Source organism: Diceros bicornis, chromosome X, assembly GCF_020826845.1.
Source record: "Diceros bicornis minor isolate mBicDic1 chromosome X, mDicBic1.mat.cur, whole genome shotgun sequence".
Lineage (NCBI taxonomy): Eukaryota > Metazoa > Chordata > Mammalia > Perissodactyla > Rhinocerotidae > Diceros > Diceros bicornis.
In genome coordinates this window covers 119647283-119659338 of record NC_080781.1, presented here as the reverse complement: position 1 = coordinate 119659338, position 12056 = coordinate 119647283, and the positions used below count along the sequence as shown (strand labels likewise).

The 12056-nt window shown below is 48.2% G+C and overlaps 1 protein-coding gene across 2 annotated transcripts in view; it reads right to left on the bottom strand.

The window, feature by feature from the left end:
- The window catches only part of ARHGAP36 (Rho GTPase activating protein 36), a 31566-nt gene extending 20925 nt beyond the window's left edge, over positions 1-10641 (bottom strand). For both annotated transcript variants that reach the window (XM_058536721.1, XM_058536724.1), the window contains exon 1: positions 10581-10641. In XM_058536721.1, coding sequence (XP_058392704.1) covers positions 10581-10638 — 58 coding nt within the window. In that variant the 5' untranslated portion in view covers positions 10639-10641. The remainder of the gene's footprint in view (positions 1-10580) is intronic.
- Positions 10642-12056: the final 1415 nt, after the last annotated feature.

Sequence of the window (12056 nt, the reverse complement as noted above, 5' to 3'; positions counted from 1 at the left end):
TGTCCGTCCAAGAGCTGTCGCGGGCTGGTGCTGGGCTACAGATTGCTCTGCCAGATTTAGTGACATAAGCGGGAGGAACATTTATAATACCCTACTATGTGTCCAGCGCGGTGTCAGTGATTTCTAATAGCCATTCCCTTTTACGTAGAAAATTAGTTGCTTTTCAAAATAGCTCTCCATTAAGGGAAGTCTCCAAGCTAGATTAGAACAGGTTTCGCAAAAAGCTTGTCCGCGGATCTAAACTGCTCACTTCTTGAAACCAATAAAGCCCTCCACCCGTAACAGTTGCCCAATCTCTCAGGTAGTGGAGGAAGAAGCACCCCCGCGCCGGGGGGCAGAGGTCAAGGCTTGTGAGAGGGTCTGGGGGAGGGTGCGGGGAGGAGGAGCCTCCGGTGGGGTCGACAGTACGCTGAATCAGGGTCCCCGCGGAGCTCTCGCGCCAGCCGCCCGCCGGCGGATTCCCCGGACCTTCCAGTTTTCCTGGGTTCCGACTGGACCCCGCCTGGTCCCAACTCGCTCACTCCCTTTGATTAAGAATGGGGAACTGGCGTGTCAATAGGGGCAACACCCCGGGTCAAATGGAAAAGAGCATCTGTGCCAGCAACGCCTCTCACACCCATCCCCCCTCCTTCCTTCCCCTCCTCCCCTCCGCGCCCCCTTCTCTTCCGCCCGGAGGGGAGGAGGGGGCGGGCTATGTGTGAATGTATGTATGCATGATCGCGTGTGTGCGCGCGCGCGAGTGCGGTTCATCTGTGTGTGCGTTCGGTGTGTGGCTGGGTGTGGGGTATGTGCGCTTGGTGCATGTTTTAGTCCGAGTGCTTGGTGTGGAGTGTATTTGGTTTGCGCTGGGACATGGAGCGTGTGTTTGTGCAGTGTTTGTGTGTGCACGCTTGTAGGTTGTATGTTTCTGCACCATTATAGTGTGACTATGTGGGTGGGGTCTGGATGTGGGTGTGTTCGATGTATGTTTCTACCAGAGTTTGTGGTCATCCTGCGGTGAGTGTGTATATGTGTGCAGTGTGTGTATGTGCCCGTTGAAGCTTGTGTGTATATGTGTGTTTGGTGCGTGTTTACCCTGAGATGCGCTGTGTCAGTGTGGCTTTACGGGTGGTGTTTGTTGTGTGTGGTGTGTGAGTGTTTTCATGAACAACGTGTCTTGATATGTGAGCCTACTTAAAGTGTGTGTGTTCAACGGTTTGTGTGTGTGAGGGTGCGGTGCGCGTGTCTTTGAGTGTGATGTATTCATGTGTGTGGTGGGGATGCATGTGGCCAGTGTATGTGCTCAGTTGGAGGGCTGGAGACCGTGTGTGTCTTGGAAGGGGGTTGCCGAGTGTATGGGTGTGGTATATGAGAGCACGGAGTTGTCTAAAGAACCCAGGTGACCGCGCGCTTGGTGTGTGTGTGTCTTTTTTGGGGTGGGGGGCGATGCACCGGGACTGGGACAATGAAGGTGGTAGGGGCCGGCGACCAGGGCTGGGTCGCCTGCCGGCCTGATCTGCCGGGTCTGAGTCCTCCCGCCCACCGCTGTGCGCGCAAGGCCCGCTGGGGCAGGGTGTGAGCTTACCTGGCTGCTTAGAGGAAAGAAGAGGAGGGCACCGCACGTGATTGGCCAGGTAGGGCGCCTAGAGCGCGGTCCAGGGGCTGGTGGGAGTAAACTGGAAAGATTCTTGGTCACTCACCTGACACCTCCCAGTTCGTGCCCAGCAGAGCCCAACAATTTGCTCAGGGCCTGGCTGTTTCACACCTCCTTGGCTTTGTGTGGGCAGATCCAGTTGCCTGGAATCTCTTTCCCCCTGGGCCTCGTGACAAACTCCTACTTATTTTTTTAAGACCTAACCCACAAAACTTTCTCTGCTTTTCTGTACCCCTGCCTCCCAGTTGAGGGCTCCCTCCTTGGAGCCACCATAGTTACGCTCTTCATATTTCTCATGATACAACCATACATAACTGCAGTTATTTGTTTCCCCTTTTAAATTCTGAACTCCTGCAGAGAATGCCTGGTATATAGTAAGAATAACAATAGTGATCATAATAATAACGGTACCATTTATTAAGCATTTATGGTGTACTATGCACTGTGCTAAGTGCTCTTACGTGCATTATCTTCTTGAGTCCTCACAATGACCCTATAAGTTAGATAGAGGTATGATCATCGCTATGTTACACATCATACATCAAGCTCAGAGTAGTTAAGTAACTTCCCCAAGGTCACACAGCCAGTAGGAGGCAGAGCTGGTATTTGAACCGAGATCTGCCATGCTCCCTAAACCTTTCTTCTATACCAGGCAGCCTCACCAAGAGTCCCCTGATTCCTGCTAGGCATTGAAGTCTCTATCAAACAGTACATTTCCCAACAGATCTTTCTTTTGAGTTTGCTGACAGCAAGCACCAAGAGTGCTCAGCATAATTACTTTCTTTGTCTCTCAGACAGCTGATACTTTCTCCACCTAATTACCTGCTTTGTTGACCCCTCAAAATCTTTAATTACTCTAGGCTCATAAGCACCTCACCAGCTCCAGTTCGGGGAGCTCTCCTTAGTCTGGTGCTGAAAGAAAGAGCAGAGAATGAGCATTTTCTCGCCACAGGGTCAGGAGAATTGGGTACTGAGGGGAATGGGTGTGAGGAGTCAGGATGGAATAAGGGAATGGTTTCACAGCTCCCCCAGCACCATTTTTATAGGATTACCACCAGAAATTGGTATCCAGTATTTTTCAAGCAGACCAGTCATCTCCATATCAAACTGCACATAAAAAAACAAGCAAAGCCCCCTCAGAAAAAATTCCTGAAAGGACCCCATTTTGTATTATTCATGATTGGGGGCGCACTGTACTTGCCTAATGGGGCTCATGCTGCTCTAATGCCTTCCAAGCAGCCTTATCTGAGAAATCCAAATTAAAATACATCGCATTTTGGGGAACACATTTATCGAGGGGGGGTTGTGGGCCCAGTCACAGCTAAACGGCTGCTGGAAGCACTGGCATCCAGCTCAGCCCCCAAGGAACCAGCCTAGACTGCTGCAAAGGGGTCAGGGGGTGAACAAAGGGACAATTCAACAGTGGTGAGTCACTTTGCCACTGTTCGGGGGGGGGAGGGAGAGTGAGAAGCATGATTTAAATTGCTACTGTTATTATTGTGCCCTTTCAACTGGCACAAATGAGCCTGGTGTGTGGATGAGAAGCAGCTGGAACATCCATAAAGCTTCCACCCCAGCTGGGCCTGGGTCAGCAACTCATCCTGGGTGGGCAGAAAAATCATTGCTTAAACTACTACGTAGCCAGAAAGTCTCCTTTTGGGGGAAAAAAAAAAGAGCTAGAGAGGCAGTCTAAGTCACACACGGCACAGACTAGCTGAAGCCCCTTGGTAAGTCCGTACAAAAAGTTCATGCGAACTTTGGTGTCTCCCAGCATCTCCTCTCAGGCACTTGGCTTTCCTGCTGATGTCGAGTCAATCTGACCCCTGCTGCCTCTCATCTGAATACACCAGCTCCACTCCTACTGCCCCACATCGCTCATGTGAGTCCTTTCCCTCTTCAGAGGTTCTCTCCCTGCCTCCCACCCCAACACACACATGCACACACACACACCGCACACACACACACACACACACACCACACACACACACGCATGCCACTGGATCACCTGTTGTAAGTCCCATCTGGATTCACGAAGACTGTCTGGTTCACTCTAGCTCAGTGCTCCTACCTGTACAAAATGGGGGACAAACTTCCACTTTGAAGAAGCCGAAAGCTCCAAGGTTGTGGCTCCAAAGATGCAGTCCTGGACCAGAGGCTCTAAATTAGTGTAATGGAAGGCTGTCCTCACTCCCCACCAACCCATATAAATGGGGGAGTAGGAGGAGCTACCAGGACCCCTGTCAACACCATCACCACCATGGGATAGACACACACACACACACACACACACACACACACACACACACATACTTTCCTTGGAGCTTAAAATCCTCACTATAGGTCTCTCTCCCTTTGGAGTTCATAACATGAGGACTATATGGGGAATTGTAAAGGTAGAAAAATGCTTTAATAACCCCTGTTGCTGTCAAATGTTTTAATAACCCCCCTTACTGCCAAATGTAAATAGAGATTTGCTTGTTTTCACCCTGAAAACAAGAACCCATAGGAGCAGGGCAACAAAATGTGAATTTTATTGAGAGAGATCTTGGTTTCCCCATGAGAGTAAAACCCTCTAAAGATCAGGACCTTCATCTTTTTCATGAGGGCAGAGGAACTTTGGCATGAGACAGCTTTGAGTTTGTATCCCAGCTCCATCACTTACTTGCTGTGTGATCTTGGGAAGGTTACTTCATCTCTCTGAACCTCAGTTTTCTCATCTGTAAATTGGAGATGTTAACACCTGCCTTAGAAATGCTCAGATGACTGAAGGAGGTAAAATATTGAAAGCGCCAGCCAAACGCCTAACATGTATAGTAAATGTTCAAGAAAAGGTTAGTTAATTCCCTCTCTTGCTTTACCCCCCAGCCCCTTCTCATATAGCCCAGAGTGTCTCAGCCAGCGTGTTCAGGGACTGAAACCGACTGACTGAGCTGCCAATTTTCCTCATTACTGGTGTGTCTGACGCTCTTGAAATAGCCCCTCTTCTTTTAGGATGATGTTTTGATCAGCCTAATGCAGCCCCGGAAGAATTGGACCCTAAGTCCAATTCTCACTCTGCAGTTTCCCCTGGCAGTGTTAATGAGACCAAGGTTTCAGAGGTAATACTCTGTACAGGAAAGTTTCAAACTACCTGCTCAGTGTCTCAACTTCCCTCCACCCCAACTACGGACTGAGCTCCCCAACCCTCACTGCAGACCCAGTCCGGACCCTATCTCCTAAATTTGTGCCATTGTACATAAGAGAATGACAGTGTGAACATTTCCTGGCTAAACTGCCCCATGACTCCTGTTCGTTTGGGTTTTTTTTCCCCCTCACTTATACCCTAGAAATTAAGAAGGGTTCCCAAGGCCACCGTTTTTCTAGCAGCCACCAAGGTTGGGGTATAGATGGGCCGATGAGGGGAGAGATGATGTTTCTCTGAGAAAGGCTTTGCAGCACGTAAACTACAGCTCCAATTAGTTATTTATCTGTTCACAGTTAAAGGAAAATAAAATCTACCCTTTGTCAAAAATGGTAAAGTGAAAGAAGACCCCAATCTATGCCCTTTCCTCCCTGATGCTGTTGCCTCCCTCTAGAGACAAAAACAAGTCACTACAAGCCAGAGCTGCATTTAAGCAGGGAGTGGTGGGGCAAGGTTAAGAAGTTGAGGGTAGGGGGTGGATATAATCCCAGAGAGGGATAAAGAGGCTACAAAGTAGAGAAGTATTGAGATTCATGGCAGAAAGAGCTCTGCGAGGCTGGGCTTCAGGTGTTCCCAGTCTCTGGAAGATGCCTTCAACTCCTCCCTCTCCTTCACTCCTCTTATTCATCCTGCGTGCTGCCCCTCACTCACCAGAGACTCCACCATGCAAGATAATCTATTAGTGAGTCCCTCTGAGGATTTAGGAATTTAGAAAAGCTTCTCCAGCTTCTACCCCTGTCTGCTTCTGAGGAGGTCCTATAGCCTCTGCTTTGAGGAGGGAAGTGGGAGGGGTAACAATTAAGGGTCAGCCATACGATACAGAGAATAGTTGAAGCAGGAGTTTAGGATGGGCCCCAGCCATTTCATGAGCTTCCCTGAGTGCAGGGACCTACCAGTTGCTGGGTATTACGTGCTCATCCCAAGGAAGCTGTGTGGTTTCTCAAGAGGTGTATCTGAGACGCGACAGTAGCTGCCAAGGCTCATCAAACATGCTATCTACCTACTGCTGCTGATACATGTGAGAACAAATGATACTACCAGAAGGAAACAGAAATTGTTTCCTAGTGACTCAGAGCCCCAGCGATGAGGACACAGGTGGTGTTTGCATTGCATCTTCCAGTTGAAATGTGCACATTTTCATAGAAAGGAATCTATAAGTAATCAAGTAAATCAAAGACCAGAATTTTGGACTCAGGGAATATCAAGATGGTATTGACCACCTGGTAAATGTCTGCTGTGTATCAGCTTAGTGCTAGGAGCTTTGCAAATGTTATCTCTTTTAATCTCAGTCAAGCTTTGAAATCAGACCAAAAGGGGTTGTAATCCTTGCTGAGCCACTGTGTGGCAGTGAGCAAGTTACTGAACTTCTCTGAGCTGTCATCTTAAAATAAAGATAATACCTCAGAGAGTTGTTATAAAAGTTAAATGAGATTGTTTATGTAAAATGACTAGTACATAGTAAATATTTAGAGAAGGAATAAAACACATCTTTGGATACCTGAGACATAGAAGCCATTTAATATAATGATATCTACAATAATAATAATAATAACTATTATTACTATTATTATTTATAACCTGGAAATGTAGGCATTATTATATCATTTTAAGAGAGGTGAAGTAACTTGCTCACAGCAACACTATAAAAGCAGACCTGGAGTTAAAACCAGTTCTGCCTCTTCCTGCCCAGTGTTAGGGGACATTTCATGATCATTTTGAAGATCACATTTGGCTGACCTGATCTAATCATTACATTTAAACTAAAATTTGAAGGAAAAAAATCTCTTAGATTAAACTATGTATAGTGGGACTCTAGATCATTGTATTGACTATTTGCATATCATAGGCCTTCACTTAGCCTTTTTAAAACCTTTTTAAATTATACAAGTAATTTAAGAACAAATTTGATATAGATTTTAGGAAACATAGAAATAACTATTATCCCACCAACTTAATAGAATCTCTTACATTGTTGCTGAATTTTCTTCTAGTCTTTCAAAAATGCATATTTGACACAGTTATACTGTTTTCCATGTAGCTACATATTCTTCATAAACACCTTTTTTCTGGTTATATACTAGTCTAACAAGTGGGTATGTCATATAGTTTATTTAATCATTCCACAATTGTTGGACATTTAGGTTGTCTTAGTAGATAAGTGTGAAAAAAGGAATGATGTTGCTTTCACCATTGCCATAATCACCCTCAGGGACCTGGTTTATCAATGTCCAATATTATTTCTGTCATTTGATATTTAAGCTTGAGGAATGTCAGCTCTACTACTGGAGCCTGAGGTCCATTTGCAAGAGTATCATTTTCTGCCAGTTTTCATCACAGAGATTCTGCATTTTATCCTCATGGTGGGTAAAGTGTGGGGCTAACCTAGGAACCCAAGCTCTAGGGTGTCACATGTTTTTCCTATGGAGAAATGTCTTTTGAGGTGCAAACATGTGATTTACAGAGGAACTTTGGGAAGTCCTGCCATTGGTGAATGAGCGTGCTGGTCTGATACCATGACCAGGGGAGTGGGGTGTCTCATTGGCAAACTTGCTCCGGCTCTGGAAAAGAATCCTGTTGCAGCTCAACCAGGCCTGGCCTCAGCAAATCGATGAGGTCCCATCTCCAAGAAAAGATCAAATTTGCATGTAAAGTGGGCCCCAGGGTCCCTTCAGCCTTAGAATTTTGGCTGCCTTACAGAAGTCCAATTGTCTGAGGCTAAATCCAATGCCAAGAGTGAACTGGGGAGAGAATTTCAAGTGGGTCAATCGTGCTGTCCGTTTCCCTGGGAAAGAAGACCTTTCTGGGCCCTCATTCTTCCCAGATCTCAATGATGCCTTTCCCAAATGTCTTCATATGGTTGTCCACTGCCATTGCCACCCTCAAAAGATTGCTGTAACATACCCACTATCTCCTGGGCAAAGTGGGGTGGGGGGAAAAACATTTAGAATACTTCCCCCACTCTTCCTAGTCAGTGGCCAGCTACTTCCCCCCACCCCTGACTCCTGAGGATTTCTGGAAGGCATTTGAAGGGAGGCACCAAGGGCAATTATAGCCCTACAGCATATCAACAGTTACCTACCAAGTTACCCTTCATGTTGCACAGCATTTTTTAGGGGGAGTGCAGTGAATAGCTTCTTACCTGGTCAAAAAGCTATAGCCAAAGACTGTTTACTTATTTCAAAGTGATGTTGTGTAACCTAAGTGAGATCATACTTGTAAAGGACTGAGCCTAGGGCCCAGCATCTGGGAAGTACTTCACATATATTAGCTGCTGTTTTATGAGTTGATGTAGGCAGTGGTGTGCCACTGGCATATATCAGGGGACAGGTCTCACCAGACTGGAAATACAGTAGCCAATATAAGATTTTGCACTTGGGTTCAAACACCAACTAAATACAGAGTGGAGACTCTGAAAAGAACTTGGGTTTACTTAAAAAAAAAAAAAAAAGAGTAGCTTCAGTTGAAAGTACTCCCAATGTAAATAAACTATTTTTGTGAACTGGGTGGCATGTACATGGGATTTGTGTGTGGTGTGTGCATGTGTGATATGGATATATTGTGTTGTGTGTGAAAAGTATGTGCTGCATATGAAGTGTGTATGTGCATTCGTGACTTTGTATGTGGACATGTGTCGGTGTGGGAATGTGTCGCCTAATGGTGGGGATGTGTTCTGAGAAATGTGTTGTTAGGCGATTTCATCATTGTGCAAACATCATCGAGTGTACTTACACAAACCTAAATGGTATAGCCTACTACACATCTAGGCTATATGGTACTAATCTTATGGGACCACCGTCGTATATGCACGCACTCTGTCGTTAACCAAAATGTCGTTATGTGGTGAATGACTGTATGTATGTGAGTATTTATGGCTATGTATCTGTGTACCACGAGTGTGACGTGGGCTTCCAAAAGAGGGAAAGTCAGGCCTCCAGGACTATATTTACAGGGGCACAGCTGGAAATCCTCTTTTGGCCAGGTCACTGGGCATTGACAACTTGGAGCTTGTATAAAAAAGAGCAAGTAGAAGCCTTGCGGCCATTTCACATGTTAAACAGATGAAGGAACTGGGGAGGTTTGGCCTGGATAAAAACAGAGGCAAGTAGGGGTGGGGGAATGAGGAGGACTGGTACTGTTCCCTTGGAAGGATCATGAAGATCAGCGCCAGGGCCAGAAGGACATAGATTTGGGCTCAGTTTAAGGAAAAGCCTTCTAATTCTAATGACATGGCTGTCTTTAGATGGGTATGGGCTTCCTTGTGTGATGCTGACCCCCTCTCAACGGGGTAATTTATAAAGAAGCGTTTATATCCTTGATCTCATTGGAGTCACACAACAGCCTTGTAGGCCAGGCAGGAGTGGAATGGTTCCTAATAACCCCTTTTCAAGGGTAGGGTGTTTCAAGGGTAGGGTAAAGCCTTAAAAGGCATCTTATGAAACTTCCTTATTTTTTTTGATTCACCAAGATCACATAAAGTTGAAAAAATATACAGAACAAAAGTTAAACTCTGTGTGTATGCAGATTACTTTCCTTTTAAGAGACCTTGTGGCCTGCCAGAGACTGTACTTGAACTTACTAGGCATGCTGCAGTCCCTTACAGTAGGTGAGACTCCTGGGATGGCTCTTAGCAGGGTGCTGCGGCTGGCAAGAACTAAAAGCAGCTTTCTGCTGAATTAAGTTGCTGAGGCCCCTTCTCTTTCTGCCTCCCCTCCCCCACCCGTGAGAGAGCAGAGGAAAGAGGAGACAACCCCAGGTTTGGTCTATGGCTGGTGACCAATGACGCACTTTCACCAATATAGATTTTGGAGGTGGAGACTATGGAAAAACAGGTGGCAGTGGGGGCAGGTGGCGGCCTGGAGGGGGTGGGGCCTACCAAGGGGGAGTGAAGGACAGTGTGGGTGGGGGTCCTGGGAAATCTCAAAAAGAAAATATCAGTCTCCTGAAACTTTAAGGTGGAAAAAATCATCCGTGTCCAAAATGTACTTTATAGAAGCAGTTCCAGGAAAGGGGTGAAATGCCACCTACATATTTAGACCCGTGCTGTGATCTTTGAACACCTATGTCCTCAGCTCCACAGGGATAGGGGAACCAAGTATTGATCTCAAGTACCCAAGGAAAGATCCAGACTGAAGACCCCAGGCATCTGCCATTGGGCAGTTTGGGGCAGTGGGCAGTTGGCGAGCCTCAGCAGAACCAGATTTGCTGCCAACTCCTTGTCTGACCTTGGGCAGGCCTTTCCCATCTCTGGGCTTCAATGTCACCATCTCTTAAACGAAGGGGTTGAATTCGACGACTCTAAGGGGCCCATGTTGACAGTCTGTAGTTGAGATTGGGACAAAGGGGACAAGCTTCAAGGCAAAAGGACCTCCCCACCTCAATCTTCAGGGTCCCTGGGCCCTGCCTGCCCTGCCAGGGACGTTTATCCTTGGGCCTTTAGGGCCCTTGGGTTGCAGGACGGCGCTCCTGCGCGTCTGGCCCCAGTGCTCTGGGTGTCCCTGAGACCGGCTAAGCCAGCGACTCCGCCCCCGCGCTCGCCCCGAGTCCCGCCGAGTCATTAGCGCGATTGCTCCTTGTTCCCGGCAAAGCTGGTGATTTATGCGGGGCCTCGACGGGGCAGTCCGTTGAGCCAGGAACAATTAGCTAAAAGCCAGCGGCAAGGGAGGCAAGGGGGCAGCGAGCCAAGCCCCAGGGTCCCAGCCGGGGCTGCAGCGGCTGGCCGCCCCCGGCCAAGCACCCCAGCCCCCGGACTCGGTGGGCCCCACTCACCACGGCGGGGGCGGGGCTCAAAGGCCGACGCGAAAAGGCAGTCCAGAATCCACGCCATGACCCGCGCTCAGTGCCCGGCAGCCTCGCAGCTAGCTTCCACGCCGGCCCCCGCACGGGCCGCCCTAAGTAGCCCCCGGTGACCACGCCCTGAGCCGCACCCTGCACCCAGCTAAGAGTGTCTTGGTCACCGGACACCTCGAGCATGTCACGAAGGGGGCAGGGCCTCAGGGGAGCCCCCCCTCCCGCCAGAGGAGAAGCCGCTGGTCCCGCAGACCCTTCCCCCACGCGGAGCGAGGCCAAAGCATAGCTCCTGTCCCGGGAAGCTTTGACTCTGAGGGCGGGACCCTGCCCCTACCCCAGGGAGCCCAGAGTCTGAGGGGAGACGCCATCTCAGCCATGGTGAGCCCCGAATCTGAGAGGGAGGGGAGGTCCCTGCCCCCAGGAGCCCTTAATAGGCCGCATAAAAGCGGGCCTGACCCCAGAAGCTGGAATTTGAGGGCGAGATGGTGCACCTGTCCCAGAAAGCCTCAGATCTGAAAGCAAGACTGTATCTCAGCCCTAAGAAACCACACGTTTTAGCGGAGACGTCATCTCAGCCCTCAGAAGGCCCAATCTAGGCGGGAAGCGGTGTCTGCCCCAGGAGCCCTGAATCGGAAGGGGAGGCACGGTCTCAGCTCTGGGCAGCTCCAAATCTCATTTTAAGTCACTGCTCCTTTCTAGAAGACCAAGAATGTGAGTAGGAGAAAAGAGTTTTGTCCCCCAAAGAGCCCCAAAGCTGAGAGTAATTTTACTGTCCCTGCCCTGTGGATCCCTCAGGGAACAGGGAGATGCTATCCTGCCTGGGAACCTTCGTTTTGAGGGGATTGATCCCCCACTGGGATAAAAGAACACTGTGTTAAGTACATGTATATAAACACGGGGTGCCCCTCAGTCGCTGCTGACTTATGGATTCCACCGCCTATGCTTTTGCTCAGGGCACTGGCATAGGAGGGGCACCAACATTTATTTTTAGAAAGTATTTGGTGTTTGATATTTCAGTGGGGGGTGGTACTGTGTTGGATTTAATTACACTTCTTTTATGGCTTTGTATTTTTAAATTTTAAATATATATGGGGGCACATACCATAATGGGTTCAGTGTTTGGGGCATCTGGTGGTAGTAAACCAGCCCTGTCCCTAATTCCTGGGGTAGAAGCAGCCACCAGAGATGGACCATATTGGGCAAGAAGGGCTTCTAAACAAAATTTCCTTTTCTGTTCAAGTCCAGGGGCCCCAATTAATTTCACCCCCAGTTCTCCGTTGACAATCGCATAGACGTGACTCTGTGCCTTGTTTTCCTCCACTGAGAAAATGGGGCTCCGTCAATCAAAATGCTAGTGAGGAGGTAGAAAGAAATAGGAAAAATCCTCCTCCAACAGCTCAATTGCAGTCCTGAGGAGTGGAAGCTGCAATCACAGGTCCTTTGGGGAGAGCAGTT